General features: G+C 47.9%; 2 protein-coding genes and 1 pseudogene across 2 annotated transcripts; 1 reads left to right on the forward strand and 2 right to left on the reverse strand.

Annotated features, from left to right (window-relative positions):
* LOC105040954 (dihydroorotase, mitochondrial-like) overlaps nt 1-10,021 on the forward strand; it is a 12,186-nt pseudogene extending 2,165 nt beyond the window's left edge.
* A 185-nt stretch (nt 10,022-10,206) lies between these two features.
* On the reverse strand, nt 10,207-11,879 carry LOC105040964 (pentatricopeptide repeat-containing protein At2g27800, mitochondrial). The gene has a single exon (XM_010917734.4). It carries the CDS (start codon nt 11,754-11,756, stop codon nt 10,494-10,496), a length of 1,263 nt encoding a protein of 420 aa, XP_010916036.1. The 5' UTR covers nt 11,757-11,879; the 3' UTR covers nt 10,207-10,493.
* Nucleotides 11,880-12,951: 1,072 nt separating this feature from the next.
* On the reverse strand, nt 12,952-13,817 carry LOC105040974 (non-classical arabinogalactan protein 31). Its single transcript, XM_010917746.4, has 2 exons — nt 13,557-13,817; nt 12,952-13,459 (listed from the first exon to the last, which is right to left on the reverse strand). Exons 1-2 carry the CDS (start codon nt 13,756-13,758, stop codon nt 13,146-13,148), a joined length of 516 nt encoding a protein of 171 aa, XP_010916048.2. The 5' UTR covers nt 13,759-13,817; the 3' UTR covers nt 12,952-13,145.
* Nucleotides 13,818-19,377: the final 5,560 nt, after the last annotated feature.

Here is a 19,377-nt window from a genome sequence, read left to right on the forward strand (position 1 = left end):
GATCTTCCAACATGACGGGTGCGGGTGCAGGTCTGATTTTGGTCAGCCCGGAGGGAGTTATCGCGGAGTACGCTCTGCGTTTCGAGTTTCTCGCAACAAACAATGGAGCGGAATATGAAGCTCTGATCGCAGGATTAAGGATCGCCAAAGAGCTGGGAATAGGTCAGCTCCAGGTACACAGCGACTCCCAACTAGTGGTGGGACAAGTCAGCGGGAGTTATGAAGCGCGGGAGGACAGTATGGCCAAATATCTTGAGAAAGTAAAGGAGCTTACTCCCGCCTTTAGCAGTTTCGACATTAGGCAGATTCTAAGGCTGGAGAATACCAGAGCCGATCTTCTCTCCAAGCTGGCGACATCGGCTTCGGCCGAATTACCCAAGGGCGTCCTCTTTGAAGTTCTGAAACATCCGAGTACAGAAGAATCGCGGCCCGTAATGGAGATCGACCACGAGCCCAGCTGGGTCGACCCGCTGATAACCTATCTTAGAGATGGAGTTCTCCCCCAGGACGCGAAGGAGGCTCGGAAGCTCCGAAATCAGGCCTCCCGGTACATCCTTTATGAGGGCAAATTGTACAAAAGATCATACTCCTTGCCCCTCTTAAAATACCTCCGACCCTCGGAAGCTGACTACGCCTTATGGGAAGTGCACGAGGGAGTTTGCGGAAACCATTTGGGAGCTAGATCTTTATCCCATAAGCTACTCCGCCAAGGATATTACTGGCCAACGATGCATCATGATTCGATTGAATATGTCAAAAAGTGCGATCGATGCCAGAGATACGCTAACGTCCAGAGACAGCCCGCCACCGAGCTCACACCCTTGAGTGCCCCGTGACCTTTTGCACAATGGGGGATGGACATCCTTGGCCCCTTTCCCATGGCGTCTGGACAAAGGAAGTTTCTCCTTGTAGCGATCGACTACTTCACCAAATGGGTTGAAGCCGAACCACTAGCAAAAATTACAGAAGCAAAAGTACAAGATTTCGTCTGGAAGTCAATTGTGTGCAGGTTCGGTCTGCCTAGAACCCTAATCATTGATAATGGACGGCAATTCGCGGGAGCAAGATTCGCCGAATTCTGTGAAGATCTAAACATCTCCCACAACTTCACTTCGGTAGCCCATCCTCAGGCGAACGGCGAAGCTGAGGTGACTAACAGAACCCTTCTGCAGGGGATTAAGACAAGGCTTGAAAAAGCAAAAGAAACTTGGGCGGACGAGCTTTATCATGTGCTATGGGCGTATCGAACTACCCAGAGGTTACCTACAGGGGAGACCCCCTTTGCTTTAACCTTCGGAACGGAAGCCGTCATCCCGATCGAGCTTAAACTCCCGTCGGCACGAGTCGTGGCATTCGACGAACACCAAAATTCACAAAGTCTTAGAGCCAACCTCGACCTGCTAGAAGAAAGACGGGAGATCGCTCAGGTTCGAATGGCAGCCTACAGACAGAAAGTTGCCCGATATTACAACGCCCGAGTCAAGAACAAAGCCTTTAAAGTAGGAGATCTAGTGCTTCGACGAGCTGCTGTCTCGCAACCTCAGGACCAGGGGAAGCTCGCCCCAAACTAGGAGGGACCTTATGAGGTCAAAGAAGTAGTCCGGCCCGGGACTTATTATCTTAAGGAGCTCGGAGGAGCCGACCTCCCGCGACCATGGAGCTCAGAAAACTTGCGGATGTACTACCAGTAACTTCATTTTAATCAATAATCGCATACCCATACGTCTTTGGACAATCCAAACAAAATGTATCAAAAGCAAAAGAGCAACCTCATAAAGTCGAAGGCCCGGTTCCTTTTAGACCGGATGGGGGGAGAGGCCTTACAACGCCCATATGTGCCTCCACAGCCCTGTTAGGGACAGGAGGAGAACCTCGCCCTAACTTGAGCAAAGTCGAAGGCCCGGTTCCTTTTAGACCGGATGGGGGGAGAGGCCTTACAGCGCCCATATGTGCCCCACAGCCCTGTTAGGGACAGGAGGAGAACCTCGCCCTAACTTGAGCAAAGTCGAAGGCCCGATTCCTTTTAGACCGGATGGGAGGAGAGGCCTTACAACACCCATATGTGCCCCACAGCCCTATTAGGGATAGGTGGAGAACCTCGTCCTAACTTGAGCAAAGTCGAAGGCCCGGTTCCTTTTAGACCGGATGGGGGGAGAGGCCTTACAATGCCCATATGTGCCCCCACAGCCCTGTTAGGGACAGGAGGAGAACCTCGCCCTAACTTGAGCAAAGTCGAAGGTCCGGTTCCTTTTAGACCGGATGGGGGGAGAGGCCTTACAGCGCCCATATGTGCCCTCACAGTCCTCTTAGGGACAGGAGGAGAACCTCGCCCTAACTTGAGCAAAGTCGAAGGCCCGGTTCCTTTTAGACCGGATGGGGGGAGAGGCCTTACAATGCCCATATGTGCCCCCACAGCCCTGTTAGGGATAGGAGGAGAACCTCGCCCTAACTTGAGCAAAGTCGAAGGTCCGGTTCCTTTTAGACCGGATGGGGGGAGAGGCCTTACAGCGCCCATATGTGCCCCCACAGCCCTGTTAGGGACAGGAGGAGAACTTCGCCCTAACTTGAGCAAAGTCGAAGGCCCGGTTCCTTTTAGACCGGATAAGGAGAGAGGCCTTACAACGCCCATATATGCCCCCACAGCCCTGTTAGGGACAGGAGGAGAACCTCGCCCTAACATGAACAAAGTCAAAGGCCCGATCTTTTTAGACCGGATAAGGGGAGAGGCCTTACAACGCCCATATGTGCCCCCACAGCCCTGTTAGGGACAGGAGGAGAACCTCGCCCTAACTTGAACAAAGTCGAAGGTCCGATTTTTTTAGACCGGATAAGGGGAGAGGCCCTGCAACGCCCATATGCGCCCCACAGGAGGAAAACCTTCCCCTAGCTTAAGCAACTCCGACCGGTAGTAAACCCAGCCCGGACTCCTACGGGAGCCGGACTCCATCGCCGACATCAACTACAGGACAACCCTACCCGGACTCCTACTGGAGTCGGGCTCCGCTGACAACAGCAACTGCCAATAAGCCTTGTCCGGACTCCTGCGGGAGCCAGACTTTGCCTGTGACTTTGATTGCAGGAAGACTTCGCCCTGACTCCTACGGGAGCCGGGCTCTGTCCACGACACCAAGGAAGGCTCCGCCCGGACTCCTACGAGAGTCGGGCTCCATCCACAACTCCAACTTCAAGAGGGATTCTCCGTCCGGACTCCCACGGGAGCCGAACTTAGCTTCGACTTCAGCGGAGAAAAAACTCCAAGCGAAAAAGGAAGGCAATGGATTGCAACAGTGACGATTGGAAAACAAACAGCGCCCGAGGTGTAAAAAAAAAAAAAAACCCTGTCACAGCAAGAATTGGGACTCCTGATGGGAGTCCCAGCTTTCAAGGAAGCTTTCGGCTCAAAATAAGACAACTCCCTTAGGGTGACAGAGGCTCGAATCCCCGAATTCAAGTCCTGGGAGGGATCCCGGACCCGAATGGCCTCAAGCGAGCCAGCAGCCATTAACAGAATGACAACCGGGTATCTTCGAACAGCGTAAAAGTCGAAGAGGAGCTCGACAAATAACCACCCTACACGAATGAAAGAGGTCGTCGATGACCTTAGGATGACATGAAAAAGACAAAAAGAAAATGAAAAAGTTCGACAGACAACTATTCGATACAAGGTACTGACAAGGTAGCAAAATTTCCTTTTCATTTGATAAGATATACGTTACAAGACCCGGTGGATCGAGAAAAAAAAAAAAAAAAGAGAAGAGAGATATACATCATTGCAAGCCTCGCGAGCACGGCCTCGCGAGCACGGCTTAGGCCGCTCCAAGCTACAAACTCCTCTTCCCGTCTCTGTCCTTCTCAGCTGCGTTCTCCAGTGCGTGTAATGGACCTATCGGCTCTCGTCCCGTCTCGCTTCGCTCCATCTCCGAAGTCCCAACCCTAGGAGGAAAAGGGTGGGATAGGTTCCCGGGGGCGGTAAAGGCAACGGCAGCGGTGACGAAGACCTATTTCAAGAAGAGCCAGAGTCATATTGGAGGCAGCGGTGATGTCAAGGATATGCTCCACCTCCGAATGCTCCGCGACAGCCGTCACCCAAAATGTTCCGACAAGGTCGGCATGCGCTACTTCCACCGTCCCCGCAACAAGTTCCACTGTCCCACCGTCGACGCCGACCGCTTCTGGTCCCTCGACCCCGACGGCATCAAGGATCCCGCCACAGCTTGTGACGACAGCTCTGCCCTCTTGATCGGTATCACCCCGCCTTGCTACTCTAAAATTCTCGGGCAGAATAACCTTACCGGCAGCCCCCGTTATTAAACCCCTATTGTTGAAGAAATTCTTCCTTGAGCCTCCTTTGAAACGGCGGGGATCCTCACCGGCCACTGTTCTCCTCCTCGCCTTCCTCCAAGCCCTAGACATCCCTTCAAGGAGGGCCTCCGAGGTAGAGGACATGGTGTGGGAACCCTCAGAGAAGAAGTGGGGGGCTGAAGAAGATAAGGACTGGTGCGAGGGAAGTAGCTGAGTAGCTAGGCTCTCAGGCGAAAGAAAGGTACCATCCTATCGACAGGATGAGGCCACGAAAGAATATTAGGGGGTTTAAATAGCCGACCGATCCTAGCGCAGTTATGGCGGCGGGTGTTCCTGGGCCAACTGGTGCGTGCAACATGTCGCGCGTGTCCCCCTCATCGCTATCGAGGGTTGACCGTTTACAAATTTCCGTAGCACGACGCTTGCGATCGCGTTCCGACGGAGGTTCCGAAAAGACTCTTCAGGTCACCTTCACCGAAAAACGGGCTCTGACGTGCACACATTAATTGCCAAAATAACTGGGGCGGCAGTGCGCAGGATTCGAAGGGACGGCTTCGGCTGTGCCCATCTCTCTGTACTTCCCTCATTCAAAATTCAAACTCGGAAGTAGGGGGACTGGTGTTGGATATAAAATACCCACAGCCGAAGTCCTCAGTGGAATCGACTACATGACAACTCCGCCCGGACTCCTACGGGAGCCGGGCTCCGTCACCGACAACTTCAACCGCAAGCAGACTTCGTCCGGACTCCTACGGGAGCCGGACTCCGCCGACAACTTCGACCTCAAGCAGACTCCGCCCGGACTCCTACGGGAGCCGGGCTCCATCCTCAACGTCAACTGCTGGTAAGCCCCGTCCGGACTCCTACGGGAGCCGGACTTCACCTTTAACTTTGATTGCAGGAAGACTCCGCCCGGACTCCTACGGGAGCCGGGCTTCGTCCTCAACTCCAACAGCCACAAGCAGACTTCATCCGGACTCCTACGGGAGCCGGACTCTGCCAACAACTTCAACCGCAAGTAGACTCCGCCCGGACTCCTACGGGAGTCGGGCTCTGTCCTCAGCGTCAACTGCTGGTAAGCCCCGTCCGGACTCCTACGGGAGCCGGACTTTACCTTTAACTTTGATTGCAGGAAGACTCCGCCCGGACTCCTACAGGAGCCGGGCTTCGTCCTCAACTCCAACAGCTACAAGCAGACTTCGTCCGGACTCCTACAGGAGCCGGACTCCGCCAACAACTTCAACCGCAAGCGGACTCTGCCCGGACTCCTACGGGAGCTGGGCTCCGTCCTCAGCGTCAACTGCTGGTAAGCCCCGTCCGGACTCCTATGGGAGCCGGACTTCACCTTTAACTTTGATTGCAGGAAGACTCCGCCCGGACTCCTACGAGAGCCGGGCTTCGTCCTCAACTCCAACAGCTACAAGCAGACTTCGTCCGGACTCCTACGGGAGCCGGACTTCCCCGACAACTTCGACCTCAAGCGGACTCCGCCCGGACTCTTACGGGAGCCGGGCTCCGTCCTTAGCGTCAACTGCTAGTAAGCTCCGTCCGGACTCCTACGGGAGCCGGACTTCACCTTTAACTTTGATTGCAGGAAGACTCCGCCCGGACTCCCACGGGAGCTGGGCTTCGTCCTCAACTCCAACAGCTACAAGCAGACTTCGTTCGGACTCCTACGGGAGCCGGACTCCGCCGACAACTTCGACCTCAAGCGGACTCCGCCCGGACTCCTACGGGAGCCGGGCTCCGTCCTCAGCGTCAACTGCTGGTAAGCCCCGTCCGGACTCCTACGGGAGCCGGACTTCACCTTTAACTTTGATTGCAGGAAGACTCCGCCCGGACTCCCACGGGAGCCGGGCTTCGTCCTCAACTCCAACAGCTACAAGCAGACTTCGTCCGGACTCCTACGGGAGCCGGACTCCGCCGACAACTTCGACCTCAAGTGGACTCCGCCCGAACTCCTACGGGAGCCGGGCTCCGTCCTCAGCGTCAACTGCTGGTAAGCCCCGTCCGGACTCCTACGGGAGCCGGACCTCCCCTTTGACTTTAATTGCAGGGAGACTCCGCCCGGACTCCTACGGGAGCCGGGCTTCGTCCTCAACTCCAACAGCTACGAGCAAACTTCGTCCGGACTCCTACGGGAGCCGGACTCCGCCGACAACTTCAACCGCAAGTAGACTCCGCCCGGACTCCTACGGGAGCCGGGCTCCGTCCTCAACATCAACCGCTGGTAAGCCTCGTCCGGACTCCTACGGGAGCCGGACCTTCCCTCTGACTTTAATTGCAGGGAGACTCCACCCGGACTCCTACGGGAGCCGGACTTCGTCCTTAACTCCAACAGCTACAAGCAGACTTCGTCCGGACTCCCACGGGAGCCGGACTCCGCCAACAACTTCAACCGCAAGTAGACTCCGCCCGGACTCCTATGGGAGCCGGGCTCCGTCCTCAACATCAGCTGCCGGTAAGCCTTGTCCGGACTCCTACAGGAGCCGGACTTTGCATCTAATTTTGATTGCAGGGGATTCCACCCGGACTCCCACGGGAGCCGGGCTCCACCCACCACCCCAACCGCAAGGAGGACTCCGCCCGGACCCCTACGTGGGGGCAGACTCCGACCACTGCCGAACTTCAGCTGACAGATCTGTACTCCCAGGCCACAATCACGGCCACGATTCTGCTACACTTCCTGCGGCGGATTCCGCGCAGCTCCATCACTCCCTGACAGGCCGCAGTAACGATCGCAGCACTGCTCCACTCCCTACGACGGATCCCACGCGGCTCCATTACTACCTGACAGGCCACGATAAACGGCCGCGATCCTGCTCCACCTCCTGCAACGGATACCGCGCGATTCTCCCATCCACTGGCAAGTCACGACGACAAACGTCGCCCCACTTCACGCGGCAGACTCCACGTGGCACGCCCCAGCGATAGCCACAGGTCCGTTCCACTATTCTTCGCAGCAAACTCCGCCTGATCCTGGACAGCTCACTGCCAGACGGTTACAAACGTCGCCATCAATCCGTTGCCTCCTCCACCTATAAAAGGGGGACCCAGATACGTTATTCGATAAGCTCATTTCTTATCTCGAAACTCTGCTAAATTCTCCGTTCGAGCACTCCATTCTTGTTGAGGCAGAGAACTGACTTGAGCGTCGGAGGGTCTTGCCGGAGTAACCCCACCTCCGGTTTAGACTTCCTTTGCAGGTCCCGGCGGCGACCGCGACTTTTCCGACTCCAGCTTCTCTGGCGCAAGCAGATTTTTGCACCAACAAAAGATAATCACATAAAAAGACGACGTGAGCGGTGATGCATCTAGAGACCAACACTTGAAAATAGACCAAATCCTGCTAAAATTTGAACCGTTCTTGGTGTCGACTGTAACTATTTAATTCACCAAAGCTCTATCAAATAGTAATGTGGTCCAACCAACCAACACTCAAATAATTTTTACCAAAAAAAAACAATACTCAAATAATTCGATCGCCGATAAAAACGAAGAGCAAATCAAAATCTCATATCTACCAAAAAAAAAATCAAAATCTCATATCAAGGCCTGTTGAAAACTCCAACCCAACTTGACCCAACAAGCTGATTGGTCTGCAGAGGTTAGAGTGGAGCCCATCCCGAGTCACACCAGCAGCAGGCAGTTGGCCCGTTCCAACTTGGTCCCGGTTCACCTGGATGAAACCAGAGTGGAAACTGGGTATCGACTTCAAACATCGGTTCTCTCTCTCCTGTCTGAGTATGTTGCAATTCGTTGTTCTCCGCGGCTCGAACACTTGTTCGATGCCCACCTACCGTTCGATCCAATTCTTCACAGGCCTAATTGGGCTCCTCCGCCCCCCTCCCTCACCACCTTCCCCTCCGCCGGGATGCGAGAACCCCTAATTCGGCGGTATCAGAGGGAGTGAACATGGAGCTCACCCTCACGAGGCCTGACGATTGGCACCTCCACCTTCGCGATGGCGACCTCCGACAAGCCGTCGTGCCTCATAGGTTTAGCTTCCACGACTCAAAGTTGTAATGGAACACATTACTTGTTTGGATGCAGTCAGGTTCATTCATTCATCCAGTGAAGGTATCTTTTGTTACAAAATTTCTTTTTCCATTTTCCTTTTCCTGTTTCTTTTGAGGGCTCATTTTCTTATTAACATACTGTAGTTCTTTAGGCCATGTTGCTGCAACTGTGACTCCACAGCATCTTCTTCTCAATGGAAATTCATTGTTTCAGAATGGGTTGCAGCCTCACAATTACTGCCTTCCAGTAATGAAAAGAGAGACTCATAGTACGTCTAATTATTCCCTTTGCTAGTTGAAGATAGTCTTGTCTCTTGTTTCTAGTTTATATGCAAGGACTCGAACATAATGCTAAGAGTGTAATGCAATGATTATTGCCAGAATTTTCTATCAACCTCCACAGATCCCTGCACACCTCCCCCCTCCTCCCCACAAAAAAGCAAGTAAGAAAATATGAGAGAAGAGCGATAACTAGAATATTTTGATGATCATAAATCTATTTTTCAAAAACTGTGTGAAAAACTTTAAAATGCCATTGCCGTCATGTGATATTAGGAGTCTGAAATTTCACATTGTTTTTCTTGCTTTCCCACATATTTGTGTGATTGATGCTAATGCAAAAGCTTGTTATCAAACTTTTGAAATGAGGAAATGCGATAATGAAACCAATTTATGTTATTATTTTTCTCTGGGAATTTCAAGGGAACTAACTTCTCTTTCCGACTTTTGCAACATTTTCAATAATTTCAGTTATGAATTGTTTCTATAGGACAAGATATAATATCAGCTGTTACAAGTGGAAGCAGAAGATATTTTCTTGGGACTGACAGTGCTCCACATGAGAGACGAAAAAAAAGAATGCCCGGGTGGATGTGCAGGCATATATAACGCTCCTGTTGCATGGTCACTTTATGCCAAAATATTCGAACAGGTATCAAAACTTTTTGTTTGATGAAATTCTGAAATCCTTTTTCCTTGGGTGGCACATAGCTCAAGCATGGTCTAAATTCTATTAAAACAACTAGGAATTAGAAGCCTTGCCATCTTCCTGGTCTCAGTTTCGTGAGTTATTGTTTCACTGAGAATCATGTTTAGAACACATTTAATCCAACCCAGGACAACATTAATGAACTATGTCTCCTCTCCATCTACCTTGTTGGTTATTTCCAACTTTTAGTTATCTTATCATCCTTATATACATAATATTTATGATAATGAAGGTAATCACTATGCAGGCTCTAGTTCTTTTGAGTGCATATATGCATGAAAAGTTGAGTTGTCCACCTGATGTCGATGATATAACTTCACAACCCTGTTGTTGATGATTAGGTAAAATTCTTTGTGAGACGTCTCTTGTAAAGTTAAAACTTACAATATCTGCTTGGTGTTATTTACATTAGGCTGGTGCACTTGACAAACTAGATGTATTTACAAGCTTCAACGGCCCAGATTTCTAAGGACTACCAAGAAACATATCAAAGATTGTACTGCAAAAGAGTGCATGGAGAGTGCTAGAATCCTATGCATATGCCTATGGTGAAATAGTCCCTATGTTGGCAGGACAGACTCTTGGATGGCTTCCATCAAACAGTTGAAGACTGCAAAGTGGTTTTTGTCTCAATTGAGAGGAAACAGATGCATATTTTTATTATAATTATTACTGTAGCTGATCAATGGCATTGAGGGGCTGAGTTCACTCACATTTTTGTCTACACTTTTTTGAAGAATTCGTTGATGTTTTTGTGTCAAAATAATTTGTAACTTATTGCTCAAAAATAAAATCTATAACCCATTCACATTTTTTTGTCAAGTAAAATTGTACATTTTCTTTCTAGTGTCCTTTTTTTCAGATGCTCAAGCTCATTTAAGTGGGTGGTTTCGGGTCTTCAAACATAGAAGTGTAAATTTCACATAAATATGGATAAATATTTCCAAAAAAAAAAGAATATAAAAATCTAAATTACGATCTTAACAGTTCCGGTGGTGTCATTTACACCTGTTCATTGTTCTCCAGCAGACTCACCAACCGTGTGCAATAATTTTCCGCCGAATCATTCTCCTCGGTCGCTGCAACTTCAGTCAATTTCATTAAATGACCTTCCTCTCCGTCTATTTCACCGACCCGCAACTGTTTGCAAAAATGCCCCAACGAACAGAATACTTTCTTCTCGGTCAGCTGTTGCCACCATCTAACCCACCACCAAACTCGTCCTGTATCCCATGCAGCAGCTCCCGGTACATCCTTCCGTCCACCAACTCCTTCTCATGCATCTCCCTCAACAGCCCCACCGCATCGCCGACCCTCCTCTGCCGGCAAATCTCCTCCAGTAGCGTCCGACACGTGATCCCGTCCACCGCCCGCCCGATCCACGCCACCTCCCACATCATCTCCACCGCCTCCGCCACTTCCCCGGCCATCGCCAGCGCGCTCACTATCGAGTTCGCCGCCCTCCCGCTCGGCGCCAATCCCTTCCCTCTCATCTCCGCCCACAGCTCCCCCGCATTCCTTGTCCGCCCCTGCGCGCAGAGACCATGAATCAAATAGCTGTACGTGTTCTCGTCAGGCTCCACGCCGTACACCGGAACCATCTGGTGGAACACCCGTAGAGCGTCGTTGAGGTGGAGCGAGCTGGCATAGCCCTTTATGAGGGAGTTGAGGGCGAATACATCGGGGGCGATGCCGGAGTCGAGCATCTGGCGGAAGAGGGCGCGGATGGAGTCCATGTAGACGTGATGGATGTAGGAGTTGGCGCCGCGGCCGAGGAGGGCGGCGAAGAGGAGGTTGTAGGTCCGGGCGGTGGGGCTGGCGGCGGGGTCGCCGGCGGCGCGCATGCGCTTGTAGACATAGATGGCCTTGGAGAGCATGCGGGCTTCGGCATAGAAATATATAATGGTGTTGAAGAAGGGCTCGGAGAGGGGGAGGGAGGGAAGGGAGAGGGAGAGCGAGGCGACGGCGTCCATCTCGCGGTAGAGGCGCGCGGCGCCGAGTTTCTTGATGGTGACGAGAAAGGGGGAGAGATGGTCGTCGTCGTCGTTTGCGGCGGTGGGGGAGGGCCGGCGGAAGCGGGGATGGCGGAGGGTGGCGAGGAGGAGTTCGTGGCAAAGGCGGGGGTCTGAGTGGCGGCCGAGGGCGGCGGCGAGTTCGGCGGAGGTGAAGCGTGCGGGGAGCTCGGAGATGGCGCGGTCGAGCTGGGCTTGGTCTACGGGCGGTGGGGCTCGCTTGGATCGTTTACTTCGGGGGGTTCGTCTGGATCTGGTCGTGGAGTAGGGGAAGGTGGGAGGTGAATTGGGACGTGGAATGAGGGGAGTTAGGGTTAGGATTTTGGGATGCGATGAGATTGGTTGTGGAGTGGATGAAGAGTGGAAGCAGGAGAGGAGGAATCCGGTGGATGAGTGGAGATTTCTCCAGCGGTGGCTGAGAAGAACCCAAATCATCTTCTCCGATAGTTTTCAGAGCTCGGTAAAGGGAGAGGAAAACTTTGGTCGCCGGCGGTCCGGCGACGAGTTATGTAGTGGACCGGGACGAGGGTGGTTCGGGTGGTGACCGGACCGGAGTCGCAGGCCCCGGCTCATAGGAATGGGAAGCTCGGACCGGGAACGACAGCTATGGTTTTTAACTGAAGTAGTTGGTCTGGTCACACCGGGGAATCGGGCCTTGTTTCGTCTTTCGTCTATTGGGCCTGGTTTTAGGGTTAACCCTTGAATTGTTATTGGAGGTTGCTGGTTAAGTTTTGCACTTTTCCTCTCCCTTCTCATATACAATGCCAGAGCATTCCTGTTGGGTCCAATTCTTGATCATCCATTGGCAGTGTATTGTGGAAGGTTTAATGATTACGAACATTGCTTCTCTAATTCAACAACACACAAGGTAGAGAATATAAATATCAAGTCTTCACCATCTAGTAAAGAGGATAGACTTTTATGTAGAGAAGAAAATCTCTCAAAAGTCCATAGGAAGGTCATATGAAAACCGTATTTTGGATAATATTTTAGTGTCATTAAAGTATTCCTAAAAGTTTAATTAGTGTATTTGATTTGGGGTTGGTTGTTTTTTAAATTTATTTAGTGTAATGCTTATTTTCTAGAATAATAAAAATAATGGAAGAATTATTCCTCGAAAGAGCTTTCTTATGACTCGTACATAGAACCTCAGCCTATTAGGATGGGGTGTAACTTCTAAGTGATAGCAAAATTGGTATCTAAACCAGAGCTTGCGAATGGTAAAAACAACTATGTCTATATTTCAAAATGCTAGAATTATATTAAAGGGATTCGAAGATAGTAGTAGCATGAATTAATAGTGAGGTGTCTTCAAATTTTCCAGCATTGAGAAATATCAGGCAAATCTGCTCCATCTTGTCCAATTTCTTCTGTACCCATGTAGCAGACTATCTGCCCAATATTGCAAGCTCAGAGCAAATTGAAACTAGCTAATTATCTCGTTATATGGAAGCGGATGCGGGCATCCCCTTCATTCCCTTCACTCGGTTATAGTGAGTTCTGTCATTTCCACGTTACTACAAAAAAAAAAAAAAACACAAAAAAAAATAGAACAAAAATCCCAGTCCAAATATCAACATCACAAAGAATGTTGTTACCAAAATTAACAGCATGAAGAACGAAATAGGAATTTAATCAATCCATAAAACCACACAATGGTTCGGTATTATTGATGACGAACCTAAAACACAATGCAGAAATCATAAGGAATACATTGACTGGTTCGATTACATGTCGAACGCTTATTCATACTGCAGCTTCTACAATTTTTTTTTTTTTTTTTAATGGCATAACATCCCATCTCAAGGACCGACGACAGATCCCTCAAGGAGTACGGGGACAGGAGCTTCCTTTGGCAGGAGCAAATGCAAAAGCCCCCGCACTGTAGAGTGCTTGTTGGCCAGAACCCACCTTTATGTTCCTCTCAAACTTTAGGGGAGCCCCAGACCCTTTGGCTGTAGGATAAACCGGCACATTGCAGTACGATAACGGCGACGACTCGAGGAATACCTGGCACTTGTATGCTCCATAGTTCGTCACCTTGTTTGTTTGGATCAAGAAATAGCCATTTTTATCTGTTGTTCCCGTCACTGTCACACCAGGTGCACTACCAGTGCATTGTAACTTGGCAACAGCACCTATGCCAATGAGAGAGAATGAGAATAGATGAATGCTTTTGATCAAAACAGAGATTATTGTGATCAAGGTTGAAGGTGAGGAAGAGGTGGAACAAACCAGGAAGAGGAGAGGCATCAATGGACTTATCGTAGCCGGGGAGCTTGCATGACCTGCAGTAGATGACGCCCTCCACAGCGATGGGGAGGCGTGGAGGGGGGGTTGTTTCCACCGTATCAACGCCCTCGGCATGAGAAAGGAGACAGCCCAGAAGGACAACCAGAAGAGGAAGAGAGAGCACTAAAATCCCACTATGAGCCATCTTAGCCTTGAGCACTGCTGCCACCTAAGGAACTAAAAAATGGGAGCTATGTTGAACTAGGCGTGTCTTAGCCTCCATTTATAGCCAACCATTGCAAGATGGCCAGTGGTTTGGACCGATAAAAATGGTCCCATAAAGCGTGCCATGCTGACGGTGCATGCATTAATAAATGTAATAGTGGATCATCTATATTAGGTGTCCCCATTGAAATGGTGTCGCAAACTGTGGGTGTGGATATATATCCCAAGGCATTGCCGCATTGTATACCATGGTGTCACAGGTTTTGGGCCAGGGCTTGGGCTTTGACCCAGAGGGGTCCTGTGGGGCGTAGGCGTACGCGGTGCCATTTCTTTAGATTAATAGAGGAGGAAATGCCATCTTCGGGTCGAGAGGACTGCGGCTAGTATTGGCGCTTGTATTATTAGATTTAATAGCAAAGCAAACAGCGTAAGAAGTATTTTGTAATTTAATATAATATCGTGTCTCGCATTAGTGGTTTTGCTTCCAGGATGTTCGCGTACTGCAACACATCCAACGAAAGAGAAGAACACAATAAACTAGGCAATAAACTAACTCTTAGATTTTTTTTTTCTTTTTTCTAAACGAGTTACGCTTCGGGCTCCCATTATACATATGAACAATTATCTCACCAATTGTGATAAAAGGGATTCATGTAACTTGTGGAATTTGTTACCATACAAAGCAAATTAGTATCTATGGATTTAATAACTTCCATGTTATCATGACATTATATGTGAAATTAAGTGGATCAGATAATATCCATTCAGATTCATTTTCATATCTAAATCTATTTGGATATGAACTGAAATTTCAATATCCGATTAATATCTGTTTGTGTAGTAGGGGAGGTTGGTGGAGATGAAGCACGTGGGGAGCTTGGAGATAGCACGATCGAGTTAGGCTTGGTCTATGGGCAGCAAGGCTCACTTGGATCATTTATTTATGAGGATTTGCCTAGATGTGGTCGTGGAGTAGGAGAAGGTGGAAAGTGAATTCGGATATAGAATGGGAGAAGTTAGGGCTCGGATTTTGGGATGGGATGAGATTGGATGTGAGGTGGGAGAAAATATTCATTCCAACGGTGACACTATGTCACCGTTGTAATGAATCAATCAAAACCTTTATATTTTATCGATTATCGTGTATTTTATCGATTTTCGTAGATAATACCTCACACTATCCCTTGTATTTCATCCATTCCTGATTTTTGATTGGTTCGTTACAATGGTGACGTGGTATTACTCGTGGGGTGGATGGAAAATGGAAGGAGGAGAGGAGGGATCGGGCTGAGCAGAGAATTTTCCAGCGATGGCTAAGAAGAACCCAAATCATCTCTCTCAGATAGTTTTCAGAGCTCGGTGAAGAAGAGAGAGGAAAACTTTTCCGTGCCGGTCCGGTGAAGAGTTATGTAGTGGATCGGGATGAGGGTGGTTCGGCTGGTAATCGGGTTGGAGTCACGAGACCCGACTCATACGAATGGGAAGCTCGGACCAGGAATCACAGCCATGCTTTTTAACTAAAGTAGTTGGTTACTGTTGCAGTCAATACCTCCGTCGTCCGATTGCCGAGGTCGCGCACCTGCAAGAAAAGTCCTCACTGACCGAAGATGCCTCCGGGGGGACCCTCCGACGGTCAAGTCAGAGAGAAAACTAGGCAACAGTGAAAAATCAGAGGCTCAGTGAGAGAGAGAGAGCTAGAGAGCTCAAGAGCTTAAAGGCGCTTACCAAAACTGTTGCCTTACCCCATTTTATAGTAGAATGCGGTATGGTCCCGCCATTAATAGTACAGACAACTGGAGAGTTGTCAAATCGTCGGAGGCTGTTAAATCGTCGTGGGTTGTCAAGTCATTGGAGTTAATCCATGTCTTTGGCAGGACAATGCCCCAGGGCGACCGTACCGCATGTCCCTGGCAGGGCAACAGCCCATAGCGATTGTACAGCGTTCGGACGGATTGGCCAACCATATGTCGGTATTCGACTGCCGGGACGTCGGGTGGTGACTCGGAGACACTGTCGGCTGATCTGGTGCCTTGTGAAAGTCGGACGTCGGCTGCCACCCCCGACAGGGAATCGGTGATGTGGGTTCGGCCGTTCGGTCGGTTGGAAGCAGTATTGATCTGTTTGGCCGGCATACCTTCGGTCGGATATTGTCGGCAGCCATTGTCGGCAGTCATTGTCGGAGTCGTTGTTGGAGTCGTCCGTCGGTCCGGTGGGTAGAGTCGGACGTCGGTCAGATCGGTCTGAGGGTTAGTAAGCGTACAGAGATTAGTCGGTATATTCCAACAGTTACAATAGAAAATCTGGCTATATTTTATCTTTTTTTTTATTGGGCCATGGTTTTAGGGTTAACCTTTAAATTCTTATTGGAGGTTGCTAGGTTAAGAAACGATAAGAAAGTTTTCTGTTTTCCACTTTTCCTCTCCCCTTCTCATATACAATGCCTGAGTATTCTTGTTGGGTCCAATTCTTGATCATCCACCGGCAGTGTATTGTGGAAGGCTCAGTGATTAAGAACATCGTTTCTCCAATTCAACAACACACAAGACAGAGAATATAAATATTAAGTCCTTACCAGGTATTAAAGAGGATACCGAATAAAAGAGGATAGACTTTTATGCATGTACAGAAGAAAGCTCGTCGAAGTCCACAGGAAAGTCATATGAAAATCATATTTTGGATAATATTTTTAGTGTTATTAAAGTATTCCTAAAAGTTTAATTGGTGTATTTAATTTTGGCTTGATTGTTTTTTAAATTTATTTAGAGTAATTCTTTTTTTTTAGACTAATAAAAATAATGGAAGAATTATTCCTCGAAAGAACTTCTCGTACGACTTGCACATGGAACCTCAGCCTATTGGAACGCGGTGCAACTTCTAAACCATAGCACAATTGGTATCTAAGCCCGAGCTTATGAACTATAAAAAACAACTATATCCATATTTCAAAATAATAAAAATATATTGAAGGGAGATTTGAAGATAGTAATAGCATGAATTGATGGTAAGGTATCTTCACAATATCTATAACATCCCGGCCCAGAATCAAGCCCAAAACCCAAACAAAAAAAAAAAAAAACAGCGCGGAAGGAGACTCCCGAAGGGAGTCTTCTTCTCCGGTGAATCCCGGATGGAAGGGGAGTCCTAAGATCATCCGAGCCCTAGGGACCCCTATAAATAAGCCTCTCCCTCTCTCAAGACCCTCCACCGGTGATCTTCGAGCCCGATTCCTCTCCTTTTCTTCGTAGAAGCCGCGGCAGTCTCTTCTCATATTCATTGGAAATTGAAGGTCAAAGAGGCCATCGGAGTTCAGGTAAGGGTTCAATCTTTCTTCCTCTCCCTCTTTCCTTTCTTCCCATGTTTTTAAACTCCTCGCCGGCCGTCAGGATCGCCAGAAAATCCATGAACAAGATAAATCCCTATTTTGCTCTGTTTCGGCCGGATCCTCTCTTCTCTTTTTCGGCCACCGGCACCGCCGGTTGCGGCGTCCCATCCCTGAGACCGGACCTCCATCTCCCTCTCTTCCTTCCTGAAAATCTTGGCCGTCGATAACCGGCCAATGATCGAAAAATAAAAAGAATAGGGGACGGTCCCCTGTTTTTTTTAGAAACCTCTTCTCTCGCCGGTCAAGTCTTGCCGCCAGCGATTCCTTGCTCTCGGTTGTCGGCCATCGTTGCCGGATCTCCGGCCAAGCCGTCGGAGCCCGAGCCACCCTCTATTTCTTTCCCTGTTTCAGCCAAGGGAGGCCGCGGGAAGAAAAGAAGAAGGAAGAAGAAGAAGAAAAGAAAAGAAAAGAAAAAGGAAAAAGAAAAAGAAAAGAAAAGAAAAAGGAAAAAAAAAAAAGAAAAAAAAAAAAAAAAGAGAAAGAGAAAAATAAAAATAAAATAAAATAAAAAGAAGAAGAAGAGAGAAAATTTTTTGTCTCTCCTCTCTCTACCTTCTCTCTCCAGTTTCTCTCTCTAGATTCTCTCTCTATTTTCTCTTTCTAGATCTTTCTCTCTTTTTGTGGATTTTATCTCTCTAAAATCTTTCTCTACTCTCTCTCTGATTACATCACAGACCCTAGGATAAATTTAAAATAAAAATATGATGATTTGAGATTGCTTCGAAATTCGTGCGGTAGATCTGATCCCAGTCTGATTCTATTTGAAATTTGTAACACTTGATTCATGTTAAGTCACCCTGATAGGACCTCTAATGATCTTGACCATGATTGCCTCATCGGAAGGATACGAAGGTTTCTCTCTCCACTTCTCTTTCTACTTTCTCTCTCTAGAATTTTCTCTCTCTTCATGAATTTTTTCTCTCTAGAAGTCTTATGGATCAGTGGAGGATCTAGATACTTAGATAAATCCTAATTTTGATTAATCCTAAGAGAGGTCCTCAATCTGTGTTATTAGGATCGATTATCAGTAATTTTCTCCATATATGATCTTTATACTTGATCAGGATTATGAAGAGATGATTGTTTGCAAATGATATCGAGTGGAATATTTTGTTAAAGAATTCATAAATCAAAGAAGAACATTGATTTTTGTGCTTGGATCAGTCACCGGTAAAGGTAAGAATCATTATACATGATCATCATCACATGTATATATTATTTTACTGATAGTTTTGCATCGTTGGATTTGAAATCAATAATTTATCATATGTAATGTTGACATTTACTTGTGTGGTTGCGAGCATAAATATGTTTTCATCAAAGTATATGATGGCATGATTATATAGTTATGATATGCTTATTTTGAATTGATTAATGAAGACAAATATTATAATTTCATGAAAATGAAAAGAAAGAGAAATATGGTTTGGACTGACCTTGTCATGTGGAATAGCCTGCCAGGAGCTTATGCCTGGGACAGCCCCCACAGGCTTATGTGTGGAAGAATATGATCCGAGAAAGATCATGAAGAATCTGATCCGAGAAAGATCATGAATGATTTGATCCGAGAAAGATCATGGCCACTTTGATCCGAGAAAGATCATAAATATTTCGATCCAAGGAAGATCACAGAAATCGATCCGAATAAAAGATCGTCGCATGATCCTGGTAGTCCAAAGCCAAAGCCAAAGCCAAAGCTAAAGCTAAAGCCAAAAAGAAAAGGATTAAAGATGATGTGATAATAGAAGAAAATAGAAAGATAAGACATGAAATAATCGTTGAATAAAATTGTTTCACTTATTTAACATATGATGATGTATCTCTTTTGATAAAACAGATAATCTATAAATGTTTGCAGTATTCTGGACAGTGAACATCGACTTTTACGTGTTATTGCCTATCATTATTTTCAGATTATATTATTATATTGGTGTGATATGAGAATTCTTACTGGGCTGTAAAGCTCACACCCCTTCATTTTCTTTTTCTTCTCAGAGTTACAAGATGTCCATGGTTGGCTATGGTATAGATTTGTGAGTGAGCGGATGCATAGATAGAGTACCGTTGATACCTGATCAGAGGATTGAAGGAATGTTAATTGTAATTATGCAAGTTTTATGAATTATTGTTGAAATAAATTATTATGGTTGATAAGGTTGTAATGATTTAAGTTGGCCTTGCATATTCTTTAGGGCTTGCTCTAAGGAGTGTGCGGCC

Source organism: Elaeis guineensis, chromosome 2, assembly GCF_000442705.2.
Source record: "Elaeis guineensis isolate ETL-2024a chromosome 2, EG11, whole genome shotgun sequence".
NCBI lineage: Eukaryota > Viridiplantae > Streptophyta > Magnoliopsida > Arecales > Arecaceae > Elaeis > Elaeis guineensis.